Source organism: Bombina bombina, chromosome 4 (assembly GCF_027579735.1).
Source record: "Bombina bombina isolate aBomBom1 chromosome 4, aBomBom1.pri, whole genome shotgun sequence".
NCBI classification, from domain to species: Eukaryota; Metazoa; Chordata; class Amphibia; order Anura; family Bombinatoridae; genus Bombina; species Bombina bombina.
Window position 1 is genome coordinate 294,432,147 of NC_069502.1, and position 16,681 is coordinate 294,448,827.

The 16,681-nt window shown below is 37.7% G+C and overlaps 1 protein-coding gene across 1 annotated transcript in view; it reads left to right on the forward strand.

The window, feature by feature from the left end:
• The window catches only part of LOC128655353 (phospholipid scramblase family member 5-like), a 123,141-nt gene that overhangs the window by 43,601 nt on the left and 62,859 nt on the right, over positions 1-16,681 (forward strand). Inside the window, exon 4 of the mRNA XM_053709002.1 lies at positions 610-830. Within this exon, the coding sequence (XP_053564977.1) occupies positions 610-830 (221 nt within the window). The remainder of the gene's footprint in view (positions 1-609; positions 831-16,681) is intronic.

Here is a 16,681-nt window from a genome sequence, read left to right on the forward strand (position 1 = left end):
TGCTTGATAAAAGTGTAAACGTATAATTTAGGCATGCGATACTACCCATAATCCTATGCTGTTTCTGCTAACCTCTCTAAGGAGGTATTGATTTATGGTAATTTATTACTAAGCATCAGGATGCAATTAATACATTTTGTTTAACGGGATATGAAATTCAAACCTTTATTTTTGTGATACTGACAGAGCATAAAATTTTAAAAAGTTTCCAATTGACTTATTTTATCCAATTTGAAGATATACCTAGGTAGGTCTCTGGAGCCCTACATGGCAGGAAATAGTGTTGGCTATCTAGTGCTCTTGCAAATGGATAATATTCTTGCAAACTGCTGCCATATAGAGCTCTATACACATATGCACGCTCTTGAGCTTACGTCCCTGATTTTCAATAAAAGATATCAAAAGAATGAACAAAATTGATAATAGAACTAAATTTGAAAGTTGTTTCAAATTTGCATGTTCTATATAAATCATGAAAGAAACATTTTGGGTTTCATATCCCTTTAAGTGACTGCTACTCGACTACATTTTACAATATTATGTTTTGTTCTTGTTTTTTAATATTCTATGTTCCTCCTAATTGTGTTTTTTTCCCCTTTGCATGTCTAGTTTTTCTTGGCACTGAAAAGAGTAACAAGTATGAAATAAAGGACAACTTGGGACAAAGAATTTTTTTCGCAAAGGAGGAAAATATCTACCTTAACAAAAACTTATGTGGACCAGTGAGGCCCTTTACAATGCGGATTTCTAACAATAAAGGCCGGGATGTAATCACTGTTATTAGACCCTTGAGATGCATTAGTTGCTGTTTTCCCTGCTACTTACAAGAGGTTAGTCACTTTGTGTTAATGACTATTATTATTGTGGTAGCTGCAATGTTGCGCCAATAAATAGCAAACAGTCTTCACTAAACTTCTTTGAATTTCACAATGAGTTTGAAAATAGCTTGCATATAACTTCTAAATGAGCTATAAACTGGCAGAAAATGAGGCTCACCACCAGATGGAGGAGGTGAAAGTAGGACATTATTATTCACTTCCCAGGGTTTTTTCTATTAGATATTTAAGAATTTCCGTGTGTGAACATTTAAAATTAGAACAAAGGGACATTTTGAATATAACTCGGGGGTTATGGTTGGAAAGTTTACAAACATGAGGTAAACTAAATTCTTGCTTCCTAGGAAATGATTGTTATATTTATTTTAGATGTATGTAAAGTTAGGCTGGCAAACAACATTTCAGTTACATATTGAATTCCTATTTTTTAAAGGGACACTGAACCCAAAAAAATAATTTTGTGATTCAGATAGAGCATGCAATTTTAAGCAACTTTCTAATTTACTCCTATTATCAATGTTTCTTCGTTCTCTTGCTATCTTTATATAAAAAAAGATGGCATCTAAGCTTTTTTCTTGGTTCAGAACTCTGGACAGCAGTTTTTGATTGGTGGATGAATTTATCCACCAATCAGCAAGGACAACCTAGGTTGTTCACCAAAAATGGGCCGGCATCTAAACTTACATTCTTGCATTTCAAATAAAGATTCCAAGTGAATGAAGAAAATGTGATAATAGGAGTAAATTAGAAAGTTGCTTAAAATGTCATGCTCTATCTGAATCACAAAAGAAAAAAATTGGGTTCAGTGTCCCTTTAAGTGTACAGACACTTAAAGGGATAGGAAGGTCAAACTTAAACTTGCATGATTCAGATAGAGCATATAATTTTAATAAAATGTTAAAATCACTTCAATTTTCAAATGTGCTTCGTTCTCTTGGTATCCCTTGTTGAAAAAGAATACGCACATATCCTACACTAGTGGGAGCTAACTGCTAATTGGTGCCTGCGCACATTTGTCTCTTGTGATTGGCTAACTAGATGTGTTCAGCTAGCTGACAGCAGTGCAATGCTGTTCTTTTAGCAAAGGATAACAAGAGAATGAAGCAAAATTGATAATAGAAGTAAATTATAATTATAAAGTTGTTCAAAATTCAATGTTCTATCCAAATCATGAAAGAAAATTTTGGGGTTTCCTGTCCCTTTAAGCCTATTGTCTACATGCATTTTAGGGAGAGTCATTAAAAAGACATAATAGTTTCCTTGAGGAAAGCCATGCTGCTCTAAAGCACAAGAATTTGAGGGTGTAAAAAAGTTGACAAGAACAATACATTTCAAGGGTGCAGGGGATACTGGTAGTTTTTTCATTCCCCCAGAGACGCTAAAGTTCCGAAGCAATGCTCAAGAGACTATTTAAAGGTCTTCAAAGTTCTTTTTAAAATAAAATGTTTCATTATGGGAAGTAAAACAACTTTGCAATATACTTTAATTAATTAATACTGAGTATTGGAAGTGAACACTACAGACTTTAAAAGCCAGGCCCTCTTTTATATTTGTATCTAACTTGCAAAATCAATTGGAATTTTGATAACAAAATGATAGTGAAAGCTGTGTTTACACCATTTGACTCCTGCTTATAAGGCAAGTGTTAGAAAAACAATAGTAGCACCTCAGGCACCCCTCTAGAAAGGAGAAAAACCTAGATGCCACTAGGGAAAGGGGGTAATTATAACTGTCCTCAAAATATCCCCCTTAAATAAACCTATGTATGTTAAGGTGGGCAGTGCCTGATGCCAGGGAATATGACTTAGTAAATCAAAGGAAAGAAAAGAAGCATAATGTGGCACACTTATAGAGGGTAGTTATACACAATATGTACTGTGTGAGGAGTGTGGTGTTTAAACTTAACATTTAATAAAAAAAAATAAAAATGATGGACCATGCCACCCAATAAAAATGAATTCAAAATATCACAGTAGAGCAGTCACTGTCTCCTCTAACAAGATTTAATACAAGATTCACTTGTATTAAATATGCCTGATGTGCGTTTCGCAACTGCTTTATCAAAGGCCTTCAATAAAGCAGTTGTGAAACGCACGTCAGGCGTTTGCACTGCCTCCTCTCTTTAATTCAGATAAATTTGTTGGCCTTAATTGGTGATTTTGTAGACTTACCTGATAACTTGTCTTCTGGGGCAATCTCTCCTTGGGAAACGCTGGGTAGATCCTGAGGGCTCTCCACTTAAAGCTTATTGATATATTTCCTTAGAGTAGAATCCAGACACTGCAGTTCCGGTATTCACCTAGATAACACAGGGTTTTCTGCATCGTCTTATTGTAACAATATTTGTTTAATACAAGTGAATCTTGTACTTCTTGTCAGAGGAGACAGTGACTGTTCTACTGTGATATTTTTAATTCATTTTTATTGGGTGGCATGGCCCATCATTTTTAATTTTCTTTATTAAATGTTTTAACACCACGCTCTTTACACAGTACATATTGTGCATGACTACCCTGTGCCACATTATGCTTCTTTTCTTTCTGTTGATTTACTAACCCCTCTAGAAAGGTAACTGAAGGGACACTTTGATGATTTAATAGACAACAGTTGACAAAATCCATTAAGCCCTCTCTCCAGCCTCTTTTGGTTTCACACATACTCTAGGCATCTGACTTACTAATGCTCACTCATGTTTCTGTAATTTAGTGAGTCTATCTGGCTAAATCACTAAGCAAAGAGAGATGACTGAACTTTAGTGAATCCGTTTCATACTGTCCCTTTAATTATAATGGGAGATCCGGTATAGTTAGGAATAATTTTAGTGTGGGAAATTGTGGTTAATGCTAAAATTGGTTGAAAGTCCAAAAGATAGAGTGTTATTTGGGGTGAGGATGGAATTGTGGTTAGAGTTTATTACACAGGGTAATGGTTAGGGTTTATTATTGTTGAGGTCAGTTAATAAGAATCAGAGGGTCATCCTAAAGTTACCTATATAATATAACACAATACAATGGATAATATATGCTTGCTTGATCTGTTCACATTAAGCTGAATATTGTGTGTCATGTTGTAAAGACATTAAACTAAGTCAAGGCCTGTGTAAAGAAAAATAGATTTGCAAAGACGTAGCAACATATTACCACTGGATTTTGATGCTGCATCAGAATCTTTTTTGTGGTAATCATTGAAAGTAATAAAAGTGAGGGGTTAAAATCTTTGCAGTGACATCTTGATCAGCTGTACAATGTTTTTACAATATGACTGACTTTATTAACTGGTCCTGTAGCAAATAATTACCACAGGATTGAGATCTAGCACTTGGTAAAACCAGTAATTAATTAAATTGTACAGGATGCAAAGTGAGACAATATTTCTTGTAAGGCTGGAAAAAAATGGAAAGGGGAACCAAATAGCGTACTCCATGTGATAAAAATAAATCCCACAATTAATTACTCCATGAGTAAATACTCCTATTTGCCTCAACATCAAACAAATAGTGTCTTGGAACTGGCTCAGCATCTGAGTCCCCAGCTCACTCACTCCGGCAAATCAGCATTTGTTTGATGTTGAGGCAAATGTGAGTATTTACTTGTGGGGTTATCAATTGTGGCATTTACCTTTATCACACAGAGTACAATATGTGGAGCCCCATGTTATTTTCAGTCTTTCTGTATATCCTTGATCGTTATACCTAAGAATCAAGGAAGAAAGTTAGAAGAGACCAGCATGTGTGGATTGCTTATCCTCTCCATGGATCACCAGAGACCTGTGTGTGTGCGGATTGCTTATCCTCTCCATGGATCATCAGAGACCTGTGTGTGTGTGGATTGCTTATCCTCTCCATGGATCATCAGAGACATGTGTGTGTGGATTGCTTATCCTCTCCATGGATCATCAGAGACCTGTGTGTGTGTGGATTGCTTATCCTCTCCATGGATCATCAGAGACCTGTGTGTGTGCGGATTGCTTATCCTCTCCATGGATCATCAGAGACCTGTGTGTGTGCGGATTGCTTATCCTCTCCATGGATCATCAGAGACCTGTGTGTGTGTGGATTGCTTATCCTCTCCATGGATCATCAGAGACCTGTGTGTGTGTGCGGATTGCTTATCCTCTCCATGGATCATCAGAGACCTGTGTGTGTGTGCGGATTGCTTATCCTCTCCATGGATCATCAGAGACCTGTGTGTGTGCGGATTGCTTATCCTCTCCATGGATCATCAGAGACCTGTGTGTGTGCGGATTGCTTATCCTCACCATGGATCATCAGAGACCTGTGTGTGTGGATTGCTTATCCTCTCCATGGATCATCAGAGACCAGTGTGTGGATTACTTATCCTCTCCATGGATCATCAGAGACCATTGTGTGGATTACTTATCCTTTCCGTGGATCATCAGAGACCAGTGGGTGTATTACTTATCCTCTCCATGGATCATTAAAGAACAGTGTGTGTGGATTGCTTATCCTCTCCATGGATCATCAGAGACCAGTGTGTGGATTACTTATCCTCTCCATGGATCATTAAAGAACAGTGTGTGTGGTTTACTTATCCTCTCCATGGATCATCAGAGACCAGTGTGAATGGATTGCTTATCCTCTCCATGGATTATCAGAGACCAGTGTGTGGATTGCTTATTCTCTCCGAGATCATCATTATATATGTGACCAAGACCTGATAGCAATTTAACACAAAGAGATGCAGGTAGAGATAGTCATTCCATGAGTGAATGCGCTGACTTTATATATCAATCTATCTATATCATCCACCATTCTATCTATATTCTCCACCTTTCTCTCTCTGCCCTCCTCTGTCCCTCCTTTAACTTAACTAAGATGGTCGCCACCAGGGAAATAACAGCACTGCACATGCGTGGTGACCATCTTTGTTAAGGATACCGCAAATATTACGTAAGCACGGCATCCAGCTTCTCCCATGCATGTGCTATGTTTGCGGTGGCCTTAACAAAGATGGCTGCTGCACACACACGGTGCTGTTATTTCACTGCCAGCAGTCATCTTAGTTAAAGTCACTGGCATAGCGGGGGGGGGGGGTTACAGATTTTGTTGCTTTACATATTTTGTTGCCCAGAGGCACCTGGGCTGTAAATCCAGCCCTGCACCTATCTCTTTATCCCTCTTCATTCTATTTTACATTTTCCATGCACCATCACCTGCAATTAATGACTGACCAGCAGAGGGCACTTCACATGCATATCATACAGCTAAAACTGAAGAAACTTCTTCAGAAATAGTAATAAAAAAAAAACCTCTGTCTTAAATGCCAGTAATATTGAATAATCTGATGTAAACCTGTTATACTGGATTAGAACATACTGTTAAAGGTACAGATAACATAGACAAAGAAAATAAATGAATCCAATGTTTTTTTAAATTTTCATACAAATTCAGTATATATATATAATAAATAAATTTATAAATATATATATATATATATATATATATAAACACAGAAGAAGGTAAAGCACTCGAGGTAAAAATTTTCAAGGCTTGATCCGCCTGTAGTTCCCAGGGTGCTTTCCAATGTAAAATATAGCATCAAAGGAAGAAGGCACTCACTGGGTCTTATCCGTCAATATTACTTTTAATTTGTGACGTTTCGGGGTTACCCCTGTTTTCAAACAAACATACATGAACAAATAATGTACTCACCCAGTATATAAACCCTTAGTATCCCAAAGCGGCACTGCCGACAGCGTTCCCGGAAGTGGATCCTCCCCTTAAGGTTGCGTTACATAATATCCATAACCATAGCAACTGGACACTTAGTCAGCAGCGCCTACAAGAATAACGTAACAAGTGATAACAATATGGCAAAATATCTCATTTGACACATTAGGCAGATATATACTAGACAAATATGTTGTTATATATATACATTATCCTACAGGGAATTCAGTCCGCAATCTGTACGTAATGATCAGTCCATAATTCTGGAAGAGCATCATTATTATTAATGGAGAAAAGGCCATCTATGACATACGTATCTCTATATATGGTATAGACAGGGGCTGTAAAAACTAATTTGTTGCTACCTAAATAGGATATCCATACTGTATATGATATTATATATTGTGGAATATGACAAAAGGCATAATACAGATAATGTTATAGGGCTGAACAACTAAATTGTTATTATAAAAAACATTAGATGTATTACATGAAAAACAGACTAACTAAATGGATATTACAAAAAACAATGCCAGTCTAGATGCACGTTTAATCCCTGTGGTGTCATGGTACCCAAAGTATATATCCATTGAGCTTCTCGCTGCAGTAAAAGCTTTGCTCTATCCCCTCCTTGGGTTAGAGGAGGTACGTGATCTATAAATATATGTTTGAGATCTTTGGTACTATGTTTTGCTTGGGCAAATTGCCTCACCACCGGCTGGTCAGAATCACCCTTGTCTATCGCTTTTCTGACCAGTGATTCGCCATCCTTGTCCTAAGATCATCAACAGTCTTACCCACATAAAATAGACCACAAATGCAGTGGAGTAGATATATAATGAAATTGGTTGTGCACGTAACCCTATATTTTATTGGAATTTTTTTTGTGCCATATGGATGGTTAAACCTGTTACCTGTTGTTAGTCCACCACATGTGGTACAGCCCAGGCACCTATATCACCCTGGTTTGCTCTGTAGCCACGTATCCTTAATATAACAATTTCTGGGGTCAGTTTTAATTAGTTGATCTCTCAGAGAATGAGCTCTACGGTATCCCACTCTAGGTGAACCCGTACTCTTAAAGGGTAACTCCTTTTCTGTGCTTAGTAAGGTCCAATTGACCCTCATAGTCTTAATGAGATCACTCTTTCCCAAAGTAAAGGTGGTAGTAAAGGTCATTCTATTGTCATCCTTTGTGTGTTCTCTTGGTTTCAGCACCTCCTCTTGTGTGAGGTGTAGAATCTGTTCTTTACACTCTTTCAGCAATCCCTTCTGGTAGCCCCTTATGGCAAATGTATCTTCCATTTCTAATAGTTGTTTGTTCTTCAAGTAGGAGTCCGTATTGTTTCTGATCGTTCTTTTGTACTGGGAAACTGGTAATGCTCTTTTTAAGTTGGGGGGGTGGCAGTTTGTAGCGTGCAGCAATGAATTTTTATCTGTGGTCTTTGTATATAGTTTTGTACAGATTCTTTTCTTCTCTTTATAGATCCTAAGATCCAGAAAGTCCACAGTATTCTTGTCATACGATAGTTTGAATTTCACTGTTGGATGTATTTTGTTCAATTCCTCCATCCACTGTCGAAGTCCATCTTCTGTTCCCTTCCACAGTAGGAACAGGTCGTCGATGTATCTACGGAACAATAATACCCTCTCATCCTGAAACAAGTTAGTGCCTGTAGTCTCTAGTTCTGCCATAAAAAGATTTGTGTAGGCTGGGGCCACGTTGAACCCCATAGCTGTCCCAGCGATCTGCAGATAATAATCTCTCTAGAAGCGGAAGTAATTGAGTTCCAAGCATTCTCTGAGAAATTCTATCAATACATTAATAACATCGATAGCGGGTCTTGTATAAGGATATCTTGTCAGATGGTTCTTTACAGCCCTTATACCCTCTTTGTGAGGGATAATGGTATACAGTGATGTGACATCCAATGTAGCCAATATTAGTTCCTCATCTACTTCTGGCTGTTTCAGCAAAAGTTGTATCATGCTTGTGGAATCCAGGAGGAACGATGCAGTACTACGTACTAAAGGCTTTAGTATCCTGTCTAGATTTGTGGCTATCGGTTGAAGCAAAGAACCTATTGCAGAAACAATAGGTCTGCCTGGTGGTGCTTCTAAACTCTTGTGTACCTTAGGTAGCATATAGAGAACATGTATTCTTGGAAAGTCAGGTACCATATAGGCCTTTAGATCTTTATCAATATTATTGCTTTCCAACAGGTCATTGGTTAGATCATCCAATTGATTCTTAAATTGCATGGTGGGGTCACCCCTTAATCGTTTATATGTGGTTTGATCATCTAGCTGTCGCATTACTTCATCCCAATAGTTTCTATAGTTAAGTAGAATAATTGCTCTTCCCTTGTCTGCTTCACATAGAACTATAGTATTATCACTCTGTAAAGTCTTTATAGCTTCCCTTTCTTTTTTGGAGACGTTATTTCTATAGTTTCCAGTCTTAATGTTGGTATCCTTAGTTTTTTGTACCATCAATCAAAAGAATGTTTTTATTGATGCGTTATTGCTCTTAAGATCAAAGGATCCTATCTTCTTAAATGTTGTCTCTTTGACAATTTTTGATCTTTGAAGAATTCCTTTAATCATAGTTTTCTGGTGAATTTTTGTATATCTACATAGAGGTCAAATTCATCTGTGTTTGTGGAGGGTATAAAGGAAAGTCCTTTATTAAGAACATTTATTTTGTCACTGGTTAGGACATGTTCACTTAAATTAATGATCAGGTTCGTATCCTGTTCCCCCTCTGGAATGCTCTTGGGGGTCTGCCGGTGCCCCCCATCCTGGTATACATCTGCTCCCTTCCTCATTTTTGAACAAGTAGTCATTCCTGGTCTGCTGGTATCCTGTGGAGTTGTAGTTATATTGATGTTGTCAGAGTCTGAACGATTACCTGAGGTATCAACAGTACCCATTGGTCTTCTCCTAGTATACCTCTGTCTCCATGGTCTATTCATACGGTGTTGTGTACGTTCCTCAGGGGTTAATTGCCACCGGTACACCGTTTTATTTTTATAGTCATTAGTGACATCCTCAAGTTTTCTATTTTTAAAAGTAATGAGTTCATTCTCACATCTGTCTACTTCCTCTTTCAGTTTGTTGATCCAATTTTAATCTTTATCAGCTTCCAATTTGTCCAAATGTGTTTCTTCATACTTTTTAACTTCTGTTCTATTGATCTCTAATAATCTTGTGACTTCTTCTATCACTAGCAGTATTAAGTCTAGTGAACATTTATTTAAAATGTTACACCATTTAGTACAAAACCCGGGATTATTCCTCCCTATAGTGGGGGTATTTTTTTATCCTAAATCCCTGCGATATGATTTTTTTCTGGTGGTATTCTGACAAATAGGAGCCATGTAGGATTAGATCCTGTTCTTTTTTCTTTAATTTGACCACTTTAGCATATAGTTGGGATGTTTGTTGCACCAGTGCTTTTTGGGGAATAGCAGCGAACCTAATTCTGGAAGCATCTTCCTCAGTAAAGAAGAATTCTTCAGCTCCCTTAATTTCCATGTCTTGAATTATATCCTCCTCATTAATATCCTCCTCATTAATGTCAGCCATAATAGAATATATAGTCTATGGATTAACAATCAAAAGATAAAAACAAATAATGCCCAAGTGATTCCAAGGTATATCTGTGCAGTAATTCCAGGTGCTAAACAAGAGTGCATATAAAAACAGAAGAAGGTAAAGCACTCCCGGTGAAAATTCTCAAGGCTTGATCTGCCTGTAGTGCCCAGGGTGCACTCCAATGTATAATATAGCATAAAATAAAGAAGACACTCACTGGGTCTTATCTGTCAATATTACTTTTAACTCGTGACGTTTCGGGGTTACCCCCGTTTTCAAACAAACATACATGAACAAATAGCGTACTCGCCCAGTATATAAACCCTTAGTATCCCAAAGCGGCGCGGCTGACGGCGTTCCTGGAAGTGGATCCTCTCCCTAAGTTTGCGTTACGTAATATCCGCAACCATAGCAACCGAACACTTAGTCAGCAGCGCCTACAAGAAAAACATAACAAGTGATAACAATATGGCAAAATATCGAATTTGACACATTAGGCAACCTCTGTCTTAAATGCCAGTAATATTGAATAACCTGATGTAAACCTGTTATACTGGATTAGAACATACTGTTAAAGGTACAGATAACATAGACAAAGAAAATAAATGAATTCAATGTTTTAAATGTTCACACAAATTCAGGATATATATATATATATATATATATATATATATATATGTCATGTAATTGGCAAGAGTCCATGAGCTAGTGACATATGGGATATATAATCCTACCAGGAGGGGCAAAGTTTCCCAAACCTCAAAATGCCTATAAATACACCCCTCGCCAAACCCACAATTCAGTTTTACAAACTTTCCCTCCTATGGAGGTGGTGAAGTAAGTTTGGGCTAAGATTTCTACATTGATATGCACTTCTCAGCATTGTTGAAGCCCGATTCCTCTCAGAGTACAGCGAATGTCAGAGGAACGTGAGGGGAGTATCACTTATTTGAATACGATGATTTCCCTAATGGGGGTCTATTTCATAGTTTCTCTGTTATCGGTCGTAGAGATTCATCTCCTACCTCCCTTTTCAGATCGACGATATACTCTCATTTTACCATTACCTCTACTAATAACTGTTTTAGTACTGGTTTGGCTATCTGCTATATGTGGATGGGTGTCTTTTGGTAAGTATGTTTTCATTACTTAAGACACTCTCAGCTATGGTTTGGCACTTTATGCAATTATATAAAGTTCTAAATATATGTATTGTACTTATATTTGCCATGAGTCAGGTTCATGTATTTCCTTCTGCAGACTGTCAGTTTCATATTTGGGAATGTATACACTTTAAGAAAATTATTTCTTACCTTAGGTTTAGTCTTTTTTCAATTTGACTACTTTTTTGCAATTGCGGGTGTTAGGCCCGCGGGTGCATCAAATGCTAGACTTTATTGCGTCATTTTTGGCACGAAAAAGTACGTTTATGACGCAACTTTGTCATTTCCGGCGTCATACGTGACGCCGAGACCTTTCACACGGCGGCGTCATTAGTGATGCAAGTGTGTCATTTCCGGTCAATTTTTTTTCATTATTTCAATACCCCATTGATGTTTGCCTCCTGCTTTCTTCTCTATCAAGAGGCCTATGTTTTTGAATTTTTTCCCATTCCTGAAACTGTCATTTAAGGAAATAGATAATTTTGCTTTATATGTTGTTTTTTCTCTTACATTGAGCAAGATGTCCCAATCTGATCCTGTCTCTGAAGTTTCTGCTGGAACATTGCTGCCTGACATCGGTTCACCAAAGCTAAGTGCATTTGTTGTAAAGTTGTAGAAATTATTCCACCGAATGTCATTTGTAATAGTTGTCATGATAAACTTTTACATGCAGATAGTGTTTCTATCAGTAATAGTACATTACCAGTTGCAGTTCCTTCAACTTCTAATGTGCATGATATACCTGTAAATTTTAAAGAATTTGTTTCTGATTCTATTATAAAGGCTTTGTATGTATTTCCACCTTCTAATAAACGTAAAAGGTCTTTTAAAACTTCTCATTTAGCTGATGAAATTTCAAATGACCAACAACATAATAATTCATCCTCTTGTGATGAGGATCTATCTGAAACAGAAGATCCTTCCTCAGATATTGACACTGACAAATCTACTTATTTATTTAAAATAGAGTATGTGCGTTCTTAATTAAAAGAAGTGTTAATTACTTTGGATATTGAGGTAACCAGTCCTATTGACGTTCAGTCTAATAAATGTTTAAATGCTGTTTTTAAACCTCCTGTGGTTTCCCCAGGTGTTTTTCCCATTCATGAGGCTATTTCTGATATGATTTCTAGGGAATGGAATAAGCCAGGTACTTCCTTTATTCCTTCTTCAAGGTTTAAGAGATTGTATCCTTTACCAGCAAAATCTATAGAGTTTTGGGAAAAAATCCCCAAAGTTGATGGGGCTATTTCTACTCTTGCTAAACGTACCACTATTCCTATGGAAGATAGCACTTCCTTTAAGGATCCTTTAGATAGGAAGCTTGAATCTTATCTAAGGAAGGCCTATTTATATTCAGGTCATCTTCTCAGACCTGCTATTTCTTTGGGTGATGTTGCGGCTGCATCAACTTTCTGGTTGGAAAATTTAGCGCAACATGAATTGGATTCTGACATATCTAGCATTGTTCGCTTACTGCAACATGCTAATCATTTTATTTGTGATGCCATTTTTTATATTATCAAAATTGATGTTAGAGCCATGTCTTTAGCTGTATTAGCTAGAAGAGCTTTGTGACTTAAATCTTGGAATGCTGATATGACATCTAAATCTAGATCACTATCTCTATCTTTCCAAGGTAATAATTTATTTGGTTCTCAGTTGGATTCTATTATTTCAACTATCACTGGGGGAAAAGGAGTTTTTTTGCCTCAGGATAAAAAAACCTAAGGGTAAATCTAAGGCTTCTAATCGTTTTCGTTACTTTCGTCAGAATAAGGAACAAAAACTCAATCCTTCCCCCAAGGAATCTGCTTCCAATTGGAAGCCTTCCTCAAATTGGAATAAATCCAAGTCATTTAGGAAACCAAAGTCAGCCCCTAAATCTGCATGAAGGTGCGGCCCTCATGCCAGCTCAGCTGGTAGGGGGCAGATTAAGGTTTTTCAAGGATTTTTTGATAAAATCTGTCCAAAATCATTGGATTCAGAGCATTGTCTCTCAAGGGTATCGAATGGGATTCAAAATAAGACTTCCTGTGAGAAGATTTTTTCTCTCAGGCATCCCTGTAAATCCAGTAAAAGCTCAGGCTTTTCTGATGTGTGTTTCAGACCTGGAGTCTTCAGGGGTAATCATGCCAGTTCCTCCTCAGGAACAGGGTTTGGGGTTTTATTCAAACCTATTCATTGTACCAAAGAAAGAAAATTTATTCAGACCAGTTCTGGATCTAAACATTTTGAATCGTTATATAAAAGTACCAACTTTAAAGATGGTGACTATATGGACTATTCTGCCTTTTGTTCAGCAAGGACATTATATGTCTACAATAGACTTGCAGGATGCATACCTTCATATTCCAATTCATCCAGAACACTTTCAGTTTCTGAGATTCTCTTTTCTAAACAAGCATTACCAATTTGTTGCTCTTCCATTTGGCCTAGCAACAGCTCCAAGAATCTTTTCAAAGGTTCTGGGTGCCCTACTATCTGTAATCAGAGAACAGGGTATTGCGGTGTTTCCTTATCTGGACGATATCTTGGTACTAGCTCAGCCTTTACGTACTGCAGAATCTCACACAAATCAACTAGTGTTGTTTCTTTGGAAACATGGTTGGAGGATCAATTTACCAAAAAGTTTCTTGATTCCTCAGACAAGGGTCACCTTTTTAGGCTTCCAGATAGATTCAGTGTCCATGACTCTGTCTCTAACAGACAAGAGACATTTAAAATTGGTCGCAGCATGCCGACACCTTCAGTCTCAGTCATTCCCTTCAGTGGCTATGTGCATGGAAGTTTTAGGTCTCATGACTGCAGCATTGGACGCGATCCCCCTTTGCTCGTTTTCACATGAGACCTCTACAGCTTTGTATGCTGAATCAATGGTGCAGGGATTATACAAAGATATCACAATTAATATCCTTGAATCCCAATGTACGACACTCTCTGACATGGTGGACAGATCACCATTGTTTGGTTCAAGGGGCTTCTTTTGTTCACCCAACCTGGACTGTGATCTCAACAGATGCGAGTCTTTCAGGTTGGGGAGCTGTTTGGGGATCTCTGACAGCACAAGGGGTTTGGAAATCTCAAGAGGCGAGATTACCAATAAATATTTTAGAACTCCGTGCAATTTTCAGGGCTCTTCAGTTCTGGCCTCTGCTAAAGAGAGAACCATTCATTTGTTTTCAGACAGACAATATCACAACTGTGGCTTATGTCAATCATCAGGGTGGGACTCACAGTCCCCAAGCTATGAAGGAAGTATCTCGGATACTTGCCTGGGCGGAATCCAGCTCCTGTCTAATCTCTGCAGTGCATATGCCAGGTGTAGACAATTGGGAGGCGGATTATCTCAGCCGTCAGACTTTATATCCAGGGGAGTGGTCTCTCCATCCAGATGTGTTTTCTCAGATTGTTCAGATGTGGGGTCTTCTAGAGATAGATCTCATGGCCTCTCATCTGAACAAGAAACTTCCCAGATACCTGTCCAGGTCCAGGGATGAAGCAGTGGATGCGCTGACACTTCCTTGGTGTTATCAACCTGCTTACATCTTCCCGCCTCTAGTTCTCCTTCCAAGAGTGATCTCCAAAATCATCATGGAGCAGTCTTTTGTGTTGCTGGCGGCTCCAGCATGGCCACACAGGTTTTGGTATGCGGATCTGGTTTGAATGTCCAGTTGCCCACCTTGGCCACTTCCGTTACGGCCGGACCTACTATCTCAAGGTCCGTTTTTCCATCAGGATCTCAAATCATTAAATTTGAAGGTATGGAAATTGAACGCTTAGTTTTAAGTCATAGAGGGTTCTCTGACTCAGTGATTAATACTATGTTACAAGCTCGTAAATCTGTTTCTAGAAAGATTTATTAAAGAGTTTGGAAGACTTACATTTCATGGTGTTCTTCTAATAAATTCTCCTGGCATTCTTTTAGAATTCCTAGAATTTTGCAGTTTCTTCAGGATAGTTTGGATAAGGGTTTGTCTGCAAGTTCCTTGAAAGGACAAATCTCCGCTCTTTCTGTTTTATTTCACAGAAAGATTGCTATACTTCCTGATATACACTGTTTTGTACCGGCTTTAGTTCGTATTCAGCCTGTCATTAAGTCAATTTCTCCTCCTTGGAGTCTTAATTTGGTTCTGAAGGATTTACAGGCTCCTCCATTTGAACCTATGCATTCTATGGACATTAAACTACTTTCTTGGAAAGTGTTGTTCCTTTTGGCTATCTCTTCTGCTAGAAGAGTTTCTGAGCTATCTGCTCTTTCTTGTGAGTCTCCTTTCTGATTTTTCATCAGGATAAGGCAGTTTTGCGTACTTCTTTTCAATTTTTACCTAAGGTTGTGAATTCTAACAACATAAGTAGAGAAATTGTTGTCCCTTCTTTATGTCCTAATCCTAAGAATTCTTTAGAGAGATCCTTACATTCTTTGGATGTGGTAAGAGCTTTGAAATATTATGTGGAAGCTACTAAAGATTTCAGGAAGACTTCCAGTCTATTTGTTTTATTTTCTGGTCCTAGGAAAGGTCAAAAAGCTTCTGCTATTTCCTTGGCTTCTTGGTTGAAACTTTTGATTCATCAAGCTTATTTGGAGTTGGGTCAAACCCCGCCTCAGAGAATTACAGCTCATTCTACTAGATCAGTCTCCACTTCGTGGGCTTTTAAGAATGAAGCTTCAGTTGATCAGATTTGCAAAGCGGCAACTTGGTCCTCTTTGCATACATTTACTAAATTCTACCATTTTGATGTTTTTGCTTCTTCGGAAGCAGTTTTTGGTAGAAAAGTTCTTCAGGCAGCTGTTTCAGTTTGATTCTTCTGCTTTTGATTTAAGTTTTTTTCTTTCAAAGTGAAAATAAACTTATTTTTTTGGGTTGTGGATTATTTTTTCAGCGGAATATGGCTGTTTTTATTTTATTCCCTCCCTCTCTAGAGTGGAAGACTCCACATCTTGGGTATTGATATCCCATATGTCACTAGCTCATGGACTCTTGCCAATTACATGAAAGAAAACATAATTTATGTAAGAATTTACCTGATAAATTCATTTCTTTCATATTGGCAAGAGTCCATGAGGTCCACCCTTTTTATGGTGGTTATGATTTTTTTGTATAAAGCACAATTATTTCCAAATTTCCTTTGTTGATGCTTTCTACTCGTTTCTTTATCACCCCACTGCTTGGCTATTCGTTAAACTGAATTGTGGGTGTGGTGAGGGGTGTATTTATAGGCATTTTGAGGTTTGGAAAACTTTGCCCCTCCTGGTAGGATTGTATATCCCATATGTCACTAGCTCATGGACTCTTGCCAATATGAAAGAAATTAATTTATCAGGTAAATTCTTACATAAATGATGTTATATATATATATATATATATATATATATATATATATATATATATATA